Raw genomic sequence first — 16,871 nt, 5'->3', positions numbered from 1 at the left:
GAGAAACAGGCTGAATTACTGTTTACTCAAAAGATATAAAAAGAGATACAGGCTGGGCATGGTGGCTCACACCTGTAATCCTAGCACTTCAGGAGGCTGAGGCGGGTGGATCACCTGAAGTCAGGAGTTCGAGACCAGCCTGCCCAACATGGTGAAATCCCGTTTCTACTAAAAATACAAAAATTAGCCAGGTGTGGTGACGGGCACCTATAATCCTAGCTACTCAGGAGGCTTAGGCAGGAGAACTGCTTGAACCTAGAGGGTGAAGGTTGCAGTGAGCCACTGCATTCCAGCCTAAGCGAAAACTCCGTCCAGCAAAAAATAAAAAGAGATATAATAATGAAAATAGACTCCTTAGAAAAAAAATATTTTGGCGGATCCCCTGTGGTCAGGAGTTCGAGACCAGACTGATCAACATGGCAAAACCCTGTCTCTACTAAAAATATAAAAATTAGCCATGTGTGGTTGACCTGTAATCCCAGCTACTTTGGAGGCTGAAGCATGAGATTCACTTGAACCTGGGAGGCAGAGGTTGCAATGAGCCAAAATTGCGCCACTGCACTCCAACCTGGGTGACACAGCAATAATCTGTCTCAAAAAAAAAAAAAAAAAAGAAGAAGAAAACGTAAAAAACATAATTTACTCACAATTTCACTATCCCGAGATAAATATTATTAATATTTTGGTATATTTTGTCCTGATTGTTTTTCTATGTACATACCTACAAAGAGGACTGACCAACACATACATTTAATTAATTTTTTTGGAGACAGTCTCGCTCTGTCACCCAGGGTGGAGTAAAGTGGTGCGATCTCAGCATACTGCAACCTTCATCTCTCGGGTTCAAGTGATTCCTCTGCCTCAGCTCCCGGAGTAACTGAAATTACAGGCACACGCCACCACGCCTGGCTAATTTTTTTTGTATTTTTAGTAGAGACAGGGTTTCACTATGTTACCCAGGCTGGTCTTGAACTCCTGAGCTCAGGCAATTCACCCACCTCAGCCTCCCAAAGTGCTGGGATTATAGGCATAAGCCACCACATCTGGCCCACATTTAATTTGAAGGGCTCTTTCCAAATTTAAAATTTGGTCATTAAAAGAATCCCCTTGAAAAGTTCTTCTGCTGGGCACAGTGGCTCACGCTCGTAATCCCAGCACTTTCGGAGGCTGAGGCAGGTGGATTATGAGGTCAGGAGTTCGAGACCAGCCTGACCAACATGGTGAAACCTGGTCTCTACTAAAAATACAAAAATTAGCTGGGCGTGGTGGCACACGCCTGTAATCCCAGCTACTCAAGAGATTGAGGCAGGAGAATTGCCTGAACCTGGGAGGCGGAGGTTGCAGTGAGCCAAGATCGTGCCACTGCACTCCAGCCTGGGTGACAGAGTGAGACTTCATCTCCAAAAAAAAAAAAAAAAAAAAGAGGAAAAGTCCTTCTTTGGCCAGGCATGGTCATTTGTAACCCGCTAATGAAAACATGGATCCAGACAAAGATCATCTGTTGGCTGAAACCATTAGCTCCCCATTTCTCAAACCAGGCTGCACATTCATATTACCTACAGAGTTTCAAAAAATATCTTGCCCAAACCTCATGAGAGATCAAGAGTTCTCAAAATACACTTACCAAACCAGCAGAAGCAATACCTGGAACCTATTAGAAATGAAAATTCTCTGGCCCTGCCCCAGCCTTTCTGAATCAGACTCTGGATGTGATACCCAGCAATCTGTGTAACAATCCCTTCAGGTAATTCTGATGCCTGCTCAAGTTTAAGGACTACTTCCCTAGACCAGTTAAATCAGAATCTCTGAGGTGGGGCCCAGACATCACTAATGTTTAAAACTTCTCAGTTTGTAGCCAAGGTTGGGAACCAGTGCTTTAGAGATAGCTTTCAGTTAAAACTACTAAAGGGGATAGAGATACAAGTTAATTGACACCATGAGGAAAGAGACCAACAAATCCAGAAAGTGGTATATTTCTTTTTTTTTTTTTTTGAGTTGGTGTTTCCCTTGGTCGACCGGGGTACAGTAGCATAATCTTGGTTCACTGCAGCCTTGAACTCCTGGGCTCGAGCAATCCTCCTGCCTCAACTTCCCAAGTAGCTGGAACTATAGGCACATGCCACCACTCCCACCTACAATGTGGGCTATTTCTACAGGCTACCTGACTCAGTCTTTTCAACAAGTCAATTATGAAAGAAAAAATATATATAAACATGTATTTCTGAGATGGAGTTTTGCTCTTATTGCCCTGGCAGGAGTGCAGTGGCACAATCTTGGCTCACTGCAACCCCTGCCATCTAGACTTAAGCAATTCTCCTGCCTCAGCCTCCCAAGTAGCTGAGATTACAGGTGCATGCTACCACACTCAGTTAATTTTTGTATTTTTAATAGACACAGGGTTTCACCATGTTGGCCAGGCTGCTCTTGAACTCCTGACCTCATGATCCACCTGCTTTGGCCTCCCAAAGTGCTGGGATTACAGGCGTGAGCCACCACACCTCGCTGAAAAATATTTTTTAAAATAAAAAGAATTGCCTCAGATTAAAATAAGTCCAAGAGACTTAATAACCAAATGTGACATGTAGTCCTAATCTGTAGATCCTCATATGAACAAATTAAGAAAATCTGAATGCGGATTGGTTACTAGAAAATACTAAGAAACTTAATTTTTTTAGGTGTAAAATATCACATAGGTAAAAACCAAATATATATATATATATATTTTTTTTTTTGAGATGGAGTCTCACTCTGTTGCCTAGGCTATAGTGCAATGGCACAATCTCAGCTCACTGCAACCTCTGCCTCCAGGGTTCAAGTGATTCTTCTGCCACAGCCCCCCCAGTAGCTGGGATTACAGGCACCCACCATCATGCCCGACTAATTTCTTTATTTTTATAGAGACAGGGTTTCACCATATTGGCCAGGGTGGTCTTGAACTCCTGACTTCAGGTGATCCATCCACTTTGGCCTCCCAAAGTGCTGGGATTACAGGTGTGAGCCACTAAGCCCGGATAATATTTTTATATACTAGTAATTAATATTCTAAAAATGAAATTAAGAAAACAATGTCTGGCCGGGCACAGTAGCTCACGCCTGTAATCCTAGCACTTTGGGAGGCTGAGGTGGATGGATCACCTGAGGTCAGGAGTTCAAGACCAGCCTGGCCATCATGGTGAAACCCCATCTTAAAAAAAAAAAAAAGAAGGCCGGGCGAGGTGGCTCAAGCCTGTAATCCCAGCACTTTGGGAGGCTGAGGCGGGTGGATCACGAGGTCAAGAGATCAAGACCATCCTGGTCAACATGGTGAAACTCCATCTCTACTAAAAATCCAAAAAGATTAGCTGGGCATGGTGGTGCGTGCCTGTAATCCCAGCTACTCAGGAGGCTGAGGCAGGAGAATTGCCTGAACCCAGGAGGCGGAGGTTGCGGTGAGCCGAGATCGCGCCATTGTACTCCAGCCTGGGTAACAAGAGTGAAACTCCGTCTCAAGAAAAAAAAAAAAAAAAAAGAAAACAATGGCATATACAAAGCACCCAAAAAACCCTTAGGTATATATTTAACAAAAGAAGTACAAGTCTTGTACACTGAAAACTCAAAACGTTCTTGAGAAAAATTAAAGAAATAATAAATGGAGAGACATTTCATGTTCATGGATCTGAATACTTGATACTGTTAAGATGACAATATTGCCAAAATTGATCTACAGATTCAACACGATCAATATCAAAATCCCAGCTGGCTTTGTTTGCAGAAATTGATGAGCCAGTTTTAAAATGTAGAAGCATACCTCAGAGATACTGGGAGTTTGGTTTCAGACCACTGCAATAAAATAAGTATTGCAATAAAGCACATAACACAATTTTTCCCAGTGCATATAAAAGTTATGTTTACACTAAACTGTAGTCTATTAAGTGTATAATACTATTTTGTCTAAAAAAAGTACAGACTGTAAAAATACTTTATTGCTAAGCAGTGCTTACGAAGTGAGCATATACCGTTGAAAAAATGGTGCCAACAGCCAGGCGTGGTAGCCCACACCTGCAATCCCAGAACTTTGGGAGGCCAAGGTGGGCAGATCAAGGTCAGGAGATTGAGACCATCCTTGCCAACATGGTGAAACTCTGTCTGTACTAAAAATATAAAAATTAGCTGGGTGTGGTGATGCATATCTGTAGTCCCAGCTACTTAAGAGGCTGAGGGAGGAGAATCACTTGAACCTAGGAGGTGAAGGTTGCAATGAGCCAAGATCGTGCCACTGCACTCCAGCCTGGTAACAGAGCGAGGCTCCACCTAAAGAAAAAAAAAAATGGTTCCAACAGACTTGCTCTTTGCAGGGTTTCCACAAACCTTCAATTTGTAGAAAATGTAATATCTGTAAAGTACAATAAAACAGAGTGCAATAAAACAAGGTATGCTTGAATATGGAAATGCAAGGGACCCTGAACAGCTTAAAATACTCTTGAAAAAGAACAAGAAGCTTGGAGGACTCACATTTCCTGATTTCAAAACTTACTACAAGGCTACAGTAATTAACAGTATTAAAAGAAAGAAATGCTTACATTTATGGTCAACTACCTTTTTTTTTTTTTTGAGACAGAGTCTTGCTCAGTCACCCAGGCTGGAGTACAGTGGCACAATCTCAGCTCACTGCAACCTCTACCTCCTAGGTTCAAGTTATTCTTCTGCCTCAGCCTCCCAAGTAGCTGGGACTACAAGTGTGCACCACCACATCCAGCTAATTTTTGTATTTCTTGTAGAGACGGATTTCACCATATTGGCCAGGCTGGTCTTGAACTCCTGATCTTGTGATCCACCCCACTCTTTGGCCTCCCAAACTGCTGAGATTACGGGTGAGAGCCACCACGCCTGGCTCCAACTTTCAATAAGTATACCAAGACAATGAAATGGGGAGTGAAGAGCCCTTTCAACAAATGGCACTGGGGCAACTAGATATCTGTATCCAAAACACTGCACTTGAAACCCTACCTCACACCATACACAGAAATTAACTCAAATGGATTATAGACCTAAATGTAAGACCTAAAACTATAAGCCTCTTAGAAGATCTAAGACAATGAAACATACGTCCACATAAAAACTTGTACATGAATGTTCATGGCAGCATTACTCATAACACCCAAAAGTAGAAATAACCCAAATGTCTATCAAATAATGAATGGATAAATAAAATGTGGTATATTTATACAATAGAATATTATTTGGCCATAAAAAATGAATAAAGTATTGATACGCGCCACAACATGGAAGACTGTTGAAAACATCATACTGGCCTTGGCAACACAAAAGACCCACCCTTACAAAAATAATTTTTAAAATTAGCCAGTGTGCTAGCATGCATCTGAAATTCCAGCTACTCAGGAGGCTCAAGCTCAAAATCACTTGAACCCAGCAGGTCACGGCTGCAGTGAGCTATGATGGCGCCACTGCACTCCAGTCTGTTTCACAGAAAAAGGCTTTATCTCTAAAAAAAAAACCACCCAAGAAAACACACACACACACGCGTGCACACACACACACACACACACACACACACACACACAGTGGAAGAAAGCAGTAACAAAAGGCCACATTACTCCAATATTATTCCATTTATAAATTTATATGAAAGGTCCAGAAAAGGCAAATCTAGTTACAATACCAAAAGTACAATAAACAACAACAAAAAATAGAATTAAATTGGGCTACATCACAATGGAAATCTTTTGTGCTATAAGTAATACCATCGAGAAAGTTTAAAAACAACTCACAGAGGCTGGGCATGGTGGCTCACACCTGTAATCCTACCACTTTGGGAGACCGAGGTGGGTGGATCACCTGAGGTGAGGAGTTCAAAACCAGCCTGGCCATCATGGTGAAACCCCATCTTTAAAAAAAAACAACTCACAGAACAACAGAAAGTATCTTTGAATCATGAATCTGGCAAGGGAGTGGTATCCATAATATATTAATATAAAGAGCTCTTAAAACTTGGCTCAGTATGGTGGCTCATGCCTGTAATCCTAGCACTTTGGGAGGCCAAGGCAGGTGGATCACCTGAGGTCAGGAGTTCAAGACCAGCCTGGCCAACATGGTGAAACCCTGTCTCTACTAAAAATACAAAAATTAGTTGGTCATGGTGGCACATGTCTGTAGTCCCTGATACTTGGGAGGCTGAGGCAGGAGAATCACTCAAACCCTGGAGGTAGAGGCTGCAGTGAGCTGAGTTTGCACCATTGCTCTCCAGCCTGGGTGACAGAGCCAGACTCTGTCTCAAAAAAAAAAAAGAAAAAAAAAAAAGAAAAGAAAAAGAACTCTTAAAACTTTATTATTGGCTGGGTGTGGTGGCTCACTCCTATAATCCCAGCACTTTGGGAGGCCAAGGCGGGTGGATCACCTAAAGTCAGGAGTTCAAGTTCAAGATCAGCCTGGGCAATATGGTGAAAACATCATCTCTACTAAAAATACAAATATCAGCCGGGCATGGTGGCGGGCACCTGTATTGCAGCTATTTGAGAGGCTGAGGCATAAGAATCACTTGAAACCAGCAGGTAAAGGTTGCAATGAGTCAAGATCGCACCACTGGACTCCAGCCTGGATGACAGAGCAAGACTCTGGCTCAAAACACATACAGACACAAACAAACAAACAAAAAACTTAATTATAAAAATCAACCCCATTTTAAAAATGGGCAGAAGATTTGAACAGATATTTCTCCAAAGACACACAAATGGCCAATAAGCACATGAAAGGATGCACAACATCATTAGTCATCAGGGAAATGCAAATCAAAACCATAATGAAGTACCACTTCACACCCATTATGATGTCTTTAACAAAAAAGACAGGCTACAACAAGTATTGACAAGGATGTGGAGAGGCTGGCACGGTGGCTCACACCTGTAATCCCAGCACTTTGGGAGGTCGAGGCAGGTGGATCACGAGGTCAAGAGAATGAGACCATCCTGGCCAAGATGGTGAAACCTTGTCTCTAACAAAAACACAAAAATTAGCTAGGCATGGTGGTGCACACCTGTAGTCTCAGCTACTTGGGAGGCTGAGGTAGAAGAATCACTTGAACCCCGGAGGTGGAAGTTGCAGTGAGCAGAGATTGCGCCACGGCACTCCAGCCTGGCGACAGAGCGAGACTTCATCTCAAAAAAAAAAAAATAAATAAAGGGCCAGGTGTGCGGGTGCGGTGGCTAATGCCTGTAATCCCAGCACTTTGGAAGGCCAAAGCGGGCAGACCACAAGGTCAGGAGCTCGAGACCAGCCTGGCCAACATGGTGAAACCCCGTCTCTACTAAAAATACAAAAAAATTAGCTGGGTGTGGTGGTGGGCGCCTGTAATCTCAACTACTTGGGAGGCTGAGACAGGAGAATCGCTTGAAACTGGAAGGCGGAGGTTGCAGTGAGCCGAGATCACACCACTGCACTCCAGCTTGGGCAAAAGAGTGAAACTCCGTCTCAAAAAAAACAAAAAACAAACCAAAAAAAGAAGTATTATCCATAATAGCCAAAGACTAGAAATAATCTGAATGTGTATAAACTGAAAAATAAATAAATATGTGGAATATTATTCAGTCATAATAAAGAACAAGTGATGTTGGGACTACCTGATTATCTGCTGCATGATCCATGAAAGCATCATGCTAAGCAAAAGATGCCAGGCACAGAAGGCCACATAGTGTGTGATTCCATTTATATGAGATGGCCAGAACAGGCAAATCCAGAGAGACAGGAAGCAGATAAGTGATTACTTCGGGCTGGGAAAGTGGGTAATGACGAGTGACTGTTAGTTAACTGGTAGAGTTTCTTTTGGAGGAGGGTGATAAAAATGTTCTAAAATTAGGCTACAGTGGTGGTTTCACAGTCCCATGCATGCATGCATATATATATATATATATATATATATATATATATATATATATATACACTGAGTGTGTACTTGATCATTTTTAAATTTTTAAATTTTTATTTTTGAGACAAGAATCTCGCTCTGTCACCCAGATGTAGCAAAGTGGTGTGATCTCAGCTCACTACAACCTCTGCTTCCCAGGTTCAAGCGATTCTCCTGACTCAGCCTCCCGAGTAGCTGGGATTACAGGTGGGCACCACCACACCCAGCTAATTTTTGGATTTTTAGTAGAGACAGGATTTTACCATGTTAGCCAGGCTGGTCCTGAACTCCTGGTCTCAGGTGATCCACTCACCTAGGCCTCCCAAAGTGCTGGGATTACAGGTGTGAGCCACCATGCCTGGCCTGCTTTGTACACTTTAAATATGTGAAATGTATGGTATGTGAAGTATGTCTCAACTAAGCTGTTTTAAAAACAGCATTGTGGGCTGGGTGTGGGGGCTCAAATTTATAATCCCAGCACTTTGGGAGGAAACAGGAGGATCACTTGAGCCCAGGAGTTTGAGATCAGCTTAGGCAACAGAGAAAGACCCTATCTCTATAAAATTTTTTTTTTTTTTTAATTAGCTGGGCATAATGGCACACACTTGTAGTCCCAGCAACCTGGGAGGCTGAGGTGGGAGGACTATTTGAGCCCACGAGTTAGAGGCTGCAGTGAACTGTGATTGTCCCACTGTACTCCAGCCTGGGTGACCGAGCGAGATTCTGTCTCAAAGAAAACCCACTGTGATCATATATGTAAGTATGTAGGAGTGAGATAACATGAGGTAAGATTTGCTTTAAAATGCTTTTATGAAAGATAGATGGCAAAAGCTTGTTAATCCTTGAATCTGGGTGATGGGTACTTGGGTATTCATTATACCATTCAGAAAACTGTCATAATAAAAAGTTAAGTTAATAAAAGATTCCCTCTTATCATCAGACAGATGTAAGACCAGAATCTTTAAAAGCTTTGAGAAGGCAGGGTTGGAAGGGAACTTGGAGATCATCTGTGAAGTCATTTGGTTAACAGATGGGATCCAGAGATGGAAAGCGACTTACTCGGGAATGAACAGAAGATGGGATGGCAGGAGATGAGCTGGAGAAGGGCCCTGTCCTCAGGGCTGTTTCTATTATTTTTCTTTTTTTTGGTGGGGGGAGATGAGATGTAAGTCTCGCTCTGTTGTCTAGGCTGGAGTGCAATGGCACAATATCAGCTCACTGCAGTCTCTGCCTCCAGTGATTCTCCTATCTCAGCTTCCCAAGGGACTACAAGCATTCGCCACCATATCCAGCTAATTTTTGTATTTCTTGGTAGAGATGGGGTTTCACCATGTTGGCCAGGCTGGTCTTGAACTCCTGACCTCAGGGGATCTTCCCGCCTGGGCTTCCCAAAGTGCTGGGATTACAGGTGTGAGCCACCACACCCAGCCAGGGCTGCTTCTAACTAAACAAACAAGACCAATGACTCAGCTAGTGGCTTGGGGGCACCCTGGAAGGTCTGGCACTTACTTGAGTTTCAGCTCCCTGGTGAGCTCATTTTGAGTCTGCTCTAGCTCTTGGCGCTCCTTGATGTGTTCTTCTTGGAGGTCGTGGATCTCAGCCTTCACTGCCTGAAGCTTGGAGAAGAGCTGGAACGAGGGGAGAGGCCGGTGAGGAGGCTGCCTGTGAGGAGGGAGCATAGAGTTCTCCCTTTCCCTAAATCTCAACGCACCTCCATCTGGCCTCATTCCTTTCATACCTTTTTGAGTTTTTTGGTCTTGATGTCCACCTCTTGCTGCAGTGAGCTGTATGTCTCTTTAAGTTCCAAGGTCTCCTCATCTCGACTTTCCATCTGTTGCTGGATTTCTCTTTCTCGACGTTTCTGAGCAACATGACAAAATTCATCAGCTTGCTCTTAGAGACTGTGCCTATGCTGGGTTCCCCAAGCTAGGACCAGAGTCTCCAGCTAGGATGAGGCATATATACTTTGCTCATTCTCTTCGAAGAGAGTCTGATATGAGAGAAGTTTGCTCTACAGCATAAATACACCTTACCCCATCCCATTCTCCCTGAAAAAGAATGAAAAGTTACCTGCTCTGCGATTTCCTGTCGTTTCTGCTCCAGGATTTTCTGCTGTTCATTCGTGTGATCTACTATATTTTTTCCTCCAACAAGCAACTTACTCTCCATGGCCTGAGTGAGAAACAAAGTAGAATCCATTTCGTGAATGGTTTCCCTCAGAACATAACTCCTCACAGGGGAGCCTGTGAAAGATAAAGAACTCAGGACTGAGCCAAAAGGGACAAACTCTGGGTAAAAATACACTATGCTCAGCTGTACCCATCCATCACTGGTGAGGGACCGTGGCAGCTTCACTAGAGGCACTGAAAACACGGTTCCTCCAGATACATGAATTTCAGCTTTAACAAAAAAATCTTTTGCTCGTTTCTTCAAAGTATTAACCCCACTTAGAACATATTAAGCAGCTCCTTTATGTTATGTCCTGGAGATGCAATGTGACTGTGAATCCTAAAGCTCACAATCCACTGAGGAGCAGACAAGCAAGCAGGCTTTAATCATATGGCCCCAGATGCCATCATGAGGGAAAGACAGTCATTAATGGGAGAGGCACACTGGTGGGACAGAATTCAGACTTTGCGGGACTTTTAAAAATTTTTTAAAGACAGCGTCTAGTTCTGTGTTGCCATATGAGTTAGAGGCTCACACCTGCAATCCTGGCACTTTGGGAGACTAAGGTGGGAGGACTGCTTGAGTCCGGAAGTTCAAGACCAGGCTCGGCAACACAGTGAGACTTTGTCTCTATGAAAAAACAAAATTAGCTGGACATGGTGATGTGGGCCTACAATCCTAGACACTCAGAGGCTGAGGTAGAAAGATTGCCTGAGTCTGGGAGGTCAAGGCTGCAGTGAGCCAAGACTGCACCACTGCACTCCAACCTGGGTGACAGAGTGAGACCCTATCTCAAAACAAAACAAAACAGAACAAAATATGGGCACAGCCAGTCACACAGTGCAAGCGCAGCAGTGAGGAGGCTTTGACATGATGGCGTCTCAGAGCCCCTCCCTGGAACAAAGATATCTCCTAATTGCGTTGTATATGACTGCATTTCGCGTTAGGTCTTAAAAGTCCTGGAAGGGACTTTCAAGGTTTTAAGAACCCTGCCTCTGAAGGAAAATAGCACCCAGCTCTGTGAAAGGGCTGCTAATGAAGCCACTGATAATAGAAAACACTACAGCTTCATACAGTGGAGGTAGTGGGGAGGCAAAGAGAACTTATAACTGTAAAATCTGTAAACACGGAGACATTTTAGGATAGAAATCAAAGTTTACATGAATTCAATAAAACACAACTCAACACTCCCAAGGAATTCTGGCTTGCGGTTGGCCAGTGGCCATCCTCAGACCTCCAAGTCTACCTTTGCACTCTCCTCTGCCATTAAAGCCCAGTAGAGCCCAGAGTCCAGGCACCTGCAGGCACAGTGCATTGCCACCAGAAAGAAGACTCAAAACAATGGTAGCCTGCACACTCGCGAATGCTAATAGCCATTGGGTAGAAAATGGAGTCGATGTAAGGAAATATATTAGCACCCAGGGGTTGGGAGAGGAGGCTGACGATAAGAAAGTAGTGTGAGGACATTTTTGGGGGGATGGAAGTGTTCTGTATCTTGTGTGATCAGGGTACTGCATACTGAAACTGCACTGAGAGGCTATTCTACATGCAAACATTAGTCTGATCATCACAAGTGCTGGGAAGGATGAGGGGCAGCCAGAACTCATACCCTGCTGGTAGACGCTTCAATCTGCACAACCACTTGAGAAAACAACTTGTCCTTGTCTAGAGAAGTTGAGGCGGCAAATACCCTCAGACCTAACAGTGCCAAACAAACAATCGTGCAGATCCATGTCTCCTGAAGTCAAGCACAAGAGCATTCACAGCAGAAACTGGAAACCTGTATATCAGGAGGATGGAATACCATGGAATCCTCGTAACAGTAATAATGAATGAACCACAGCTTCAGGCATCAAGGTGGATAAATCTCATGAACATAATGTTGCACAAATAAAAGCAAATGGCATGACTGGGATTCCATTTATATAAAAGCCAAAAATTATGTGAAATGAAACCATGTTTTCTTTAGAGATATATGTGTACGAGCTAAAACTATAAGAAAAAGTAAGGAAACAATAACCACTGAACTCAGGATGATGGTTCTCTCTGGGGAAGAGGAACACAAGGAGTTACTAAAAATATGGGTGTCAGCTGGGTTTGGTGGCTCCGGCCTGGAATCCCAGCACTTTGGGAGGCTCAGATGGGAAAATCATGGAATCATTTGAGCCCAGGAGTTCGCGAACAGCCTGGACAACGGAGTGAGACCGCGTCTCTACAAAAAATTTTAAAAATTTAGCCAGGCGAAGTTGCATGCCTATAGTCCTGGCTACTTGGGAGGCTGAGGTGGGAGGATGAGTGTTTGAGCTTGGGAGGTTAAGGCTGAAGTGACTGGGCCGCTGCATTCCAGCCTGGTTGACAGAGTAAGACTCTTTCTCAAAAAAAAAAAAAAAAAAAAAAGCAAGAAAGAAAAAAGAAAAAAAAAAAAGCCAAACACAGAGGCTCACGTCTATGATCCCAGTACTTGGGGATGCCGAGACAGACAGATTACCTGAGGTCTGGAGTTTGAGACCAACCAGCCCAACAAGGTGAAACCCTGGTTCTACTAAAAATGCAAAAATTAACCCAGTGTGGTTGCGGGTGCCTGTAATCCTAGGTACTTGGGAGGCTGAGGCAGGAGAATCACTTGAACCCAGGAGGTGGACGTTGCAGTGAGCCGAGATCACGCCATTGTACTCCAGCCTGGGCAACAAGAATGAAAATCCATCTCAAAAAAAAAAAAAGGATGTTGTTCTATTTCTTACACTGGGTCGGGGGTACATGGGTACTTTCATTGCTGTTCTTTACACTATGTGCATATGTAATAGTCTCATTAGTAATTCCATTTTCATTTTTGTAAACGTGAAAAAAATCATATTCATGTCAATTAAATGGACGTTTATTGAGTACTGGATATCAAGGGTCTAAGGAAGGGTATGGCGATGGTACCTTGATCTTGGCGCCCAGCATCTCGGCAGCATCCTTCTCCCGCCGCAGGTCCTCCATCTTCTTCTCCTTCTCCTTCAGCAGCCTCATCTTCTCCTCTGCAACCAAGCTGTGATCCTCTACAATGGCCCGTTTCTCGATCTCCAGTTTTTCTTGCTGTTCCCGCCAGTAATCATCCTTATCATCCCCTTCCTCCTCACCCTCTTCTCCCTCCTCCTCCTCCTCTTCCCCACCCCCACCACTGCCACCACCTTCCCTCCGCTTCTCTCGCCTCCTCCTCCTGCCTATGGACCGTTTTTCCAGCTGGGCCTTGAGCCGAGCAATTTCTTCCTGGAATTCTCGAAGGAGGGCATCCTTGGGGTCCTCATTGACCCTTGGTTTGTTCTTAATGTTTTTGGCACGGTTGGCATATCGCAGAGTGGTCAGAGTCTCTTCTACATTGTAAGAGGCAGGCCCCACATTGGCCACCATCACAGTCTTAGCATTGCCACCAAGGGAATCTTGGAGGAGCCTGGTAAGCTTTGAGTCCCGATACGGAATGTGAGTGCTTTTGCCGTCCACCAGAGCAGAGATGACGTTACCCAAAGCGGAAAGGGAGAGGTTGATCTTGGTAGCTTCTTTTAATCTTTCCCCTTGTGCGCCAGTCTTGGCTTGCCGTTCGCTGCCAGCAAGATCTACAAGGTTCAATTTCCCTACACGGATGTGGTTTTCACCATCGAGGCCCACCTCACTGCACTCAATAGTGATAACGAAAATTGCGTGAGAACGTGAGCTGTGCTCGTTCATGTTGGTAGCACCGACAGAACGGTTCTGGTTCCCCACATTCATCACGTGCTCTATCTCCTTCACACTCTTGGTGACAAAGGAAGACAGGTCTTTCACATACACTCCTGTGTCGGGCCTCTCTTTGAGCTCAAGCCTTTTGGTCTGATCCTTTGAGAGCAGATCTCGGATCTCCTCCTGGTAGATCTCTAAGTAAGAAGCCCTGACCAGGTACTGCTGATTCTGGGATCGAGAGATGTGGGTGAAGATGTGGTCAAATGAGTTGGGAATGACTCCTCGTTTTTCAGGGTCACCACGGATTCCTTCCATTGTGTAGGTTTTTCCCGTCCCAGTTTGTCCATAGGCAAAAATGGTTCCATTGAAACCTTGCAGGACGGAGTCAACAAGCGGTCGGAATGTCTCATCGTACAGTTCAAACTGCTTGGCATTCCAGTCATAGACTGCATCAAAGGTGAAGGTCTTGGGCATTTCATGGGCCGTCCCCTTGGGGTTCTTCACAGACACCTGCCCCAGTTTAACATCCACATCCACCACTTTGTCGTAGGAAGCAGCCTTTTCCTTGCCATTCATGGGCCGACAGCGAACCACCACCCTGACTGACTCTGAGCTTTTCAACTTTGACATGATGAACTCTGACCCAGTCAGTCTTGAGAGGTGTCAATTCAAAATGTATCAGAATGCTAAGGACCTAGAAAAAAAGCAGAAGTAAATAAGCACAGTACTGTTGCTATTGCGGGCTGCCTGACAGAAGCTAACACACCTAAATAATCTTCACTTTGGTAACCTGACAGCAATATCTGATAACATTACTACATTGTGTATTTCCTCACAGGAATTAACCAGCTTCCGTGGCAAAAATAAAATCTGTAGTCCACCAGTATGGAAGGGTATGGGCATAGGCCACTAGACTACAGGCCACTGCAGACTCTAGTCCATCCTCTTCTCAATCAATATTTGATCTTATGCTATAGGCTGAGGCAGCTGAAAATCTTTTAAAAGTCTGGGTCTTACTCTGGGAGGTCGAGGCAGGAGTTTGCTGAGGCCAGGAGTTTGAGACCAGCCTGGGTAACTAAGTAAGACCCTGTCTCCAAAACATTTTTTAATTAGGCTGTATACAGTAGCTCACATCTGTAATCCCAACATTTTGGGAGGAGGAAGTCAGAAGATCACTTGAGTATAAGTGTTTGAGACCAGCCTGGGCAACATAGTGAGCCCCAGTCTCTAACAACAACAACAAAAAAAGTCAATTAGTCGGGCACAGTGGTTCATGCCTTAGCTACTTGAAAAGCTGAGATGGGAGGACTGCCTTAGCCCAGGAGGTTAAGGGTATAGTCAGCTGTGATCACACCACTGCACTTCAGCCTGGATGACAGACTGAGATGCTATCTCAAAAATAAATAAAATAAAAATAATGACCAGCCTTGGTTGCTCACACCTGTAATTCCAGCACTTTGGGAGGACAAGGTGGATGGATCACTTGTGGCCAGGAGTTTGAGACCAGCCTGGCCAATGTGGTTAAACCCTATCTCTACAAAAAATACAAAAATTAGCTGGGCGTGGGGGCGGGTGCCTGTAATTCCAGGTATTCGGGAGGCTGAGGTACACAAGAGAATCGCTTGAGCCTGGGAGGCAGAAGTTGTAGAGCCAAGACTGCACCACTGCACTCCAGCCTGGACAACAGAGCAAGACTCTGTTTCAAAATAAATAAAGTAAAATAAAAAATAAAAATTAGCCAGAGGTGGTAATGTGTGCTTGTACTCCTAGCTAATCAGGAAGCTGAGGCAGAAGGATTGCTTGAGCCCAGGGGTTCAAGGCTGCAGTGAGCTATGATTGTGTCACACTGCACTCCATCCTACATAACAGAATGAAATCAAGTCTTACATTCTGTTGAGCTACTATAACCTGTTGAACTATCCCAACCTCTGGGTAGAGCAATTTGGAACTATCTATCAATATTTAGAATGCATATAACTTTTGACCTAGCAATTGTATTTCTAAGAATTTATCCTGAAGATACATATCTTAAACAATGACATATATACAAGGATATCTGTTATGGTAGCAACAGATTGTGGGCAACCCTGATTCCCATCAAGAGAAGACTGATTAAATTAAATATATTTAATATATGTGGAATCCTATGCAGTTATTAAAAAGAATGTGGTGCCTAAGGAGGAGTGAACTGGCCCAGGTCAGAAACGGAGCAAGTCAGAACCCCCGAGCTGATCAGTAGTGGGATCACACCTGTGAATAGCCACTGCACTCCAGCCTGGGCAACACAGTGAAACCCCATCTTTTTTTTTTTTTTTTTTTTTTTTTGAGACAGAGTCTCGCTCTGTGGCCAGGCACCAGGCTGGAGTGCAGTGGCCTGATCTCGGCTCACTGCAACCTCTGCCTCCCAGGTTCAAGCAATTCTCCTGCCTCAGCCTCTGGGGTAGCTGGGACTACAGGTGCACACCACCACTCCCAGCTAATTTTTTTGTACTTTTAGTAGAGATGGGGTTTCACCATGTTGGCCAGGATGGTCTTGATCTCTTGACCTTGTGATCCACCCGCCTCAGCCTCCTAAAGTGCTGGGATTACAGGCTTGAGCCACTGTGTCTGGCCCTCCGTCTCTTAAAAAAAAAAAGATCATATATATATATATATATATATATATATATATATATATATGTGTGTGTGTGTGTGTGTGTGTGTGTGTGTGTGTATTAAATTAAAAAAAGAATGTGGTAATCTAAATCTAAATGTAATCCTATACCAAGATATGTTGTTAAGTGAAAAAAAGTAGGAGATAGTGTGTATAGTATACTTTACATGGTATGAGAAATGGAAGCTATAATACCAAGAATAAGCCTTAATGCAAATTACACACTTGAGTGATAATGTGTCAGTGTAGGTCTGTTACTTGTAACAAACGTACAACTCTGGTAGGAGATGTCCATAATGGGGGAGGCTCTGCATGTGTGGAGGCAGAGGTATATGGGAAATCTATCTACCTTCTGCTTAATTTTGCTGTGAACCTAATACTGCTCTAAAAAGAAACTCTATTTAAAAAACAAACATTACATATAAAAAGGGGGGATATCTACCCAGATTTCAG

At 43.9% G+C, this 16,871-nt stretch overlaps 1 protein-coding gene across 4 annotated transcripts in view; it reads right to left on the bottom strand.

Annotated features, from left to right (window-relative positions):
• KIF3B (kinesin family member 3B) overlaps positions 1–16,871 on the bottom strand; it is a 97,292-nt gene that overhangs the window by 5,861 nt on the left and 74,560 nt on the right. For all 4 annotated transcript variants that reach the window (XM_074406388.1, XM_074406387.1, XM_039479610.2 and 1 more), the window contains 4 exons: positions 12,992–14,459; positions 9,968–10,069; positions 9,636–9,758; positions 9,407–9,525 (listed from right to left, as the gene is read on the bottom strand). In XM_074406388.1, the coding sequence (XP_074262489.1) occupies positions 9,407–9,525; positions 9,636–9,758; positions 9,968–10,069; positions 12,992–14,395 (1,748 nt within the window). In that variant the 5' untranslated portion in view covers positions 14,396–14,459. The remainder of the gene's footprint in view (positions 1–9,406; positions 9,526–9,635; positions 9,759–9,967; positions 10,070–12,991; positions 14,460–16,871) is intronic.

Source organism: Saimiri boliviensis, chromosome 9 (genome assembly GCF_048565385.1).
Source record: "Saimiri boliviensis isolate mSaiBol1 chromosome 9, mSaiBol1.pri, whole genome shotgun sequence".
Lineage (NCBI taxonomy): Eukaryota > Metazoa > Chordata > Mammalia > Primates > Cebidae > Saimiri > Saimiri boliviensis.
Note: the sequence above shows the minus strand (reverse complement) of the source record. Positions and strands in the feature narration are given on the sequence as shown.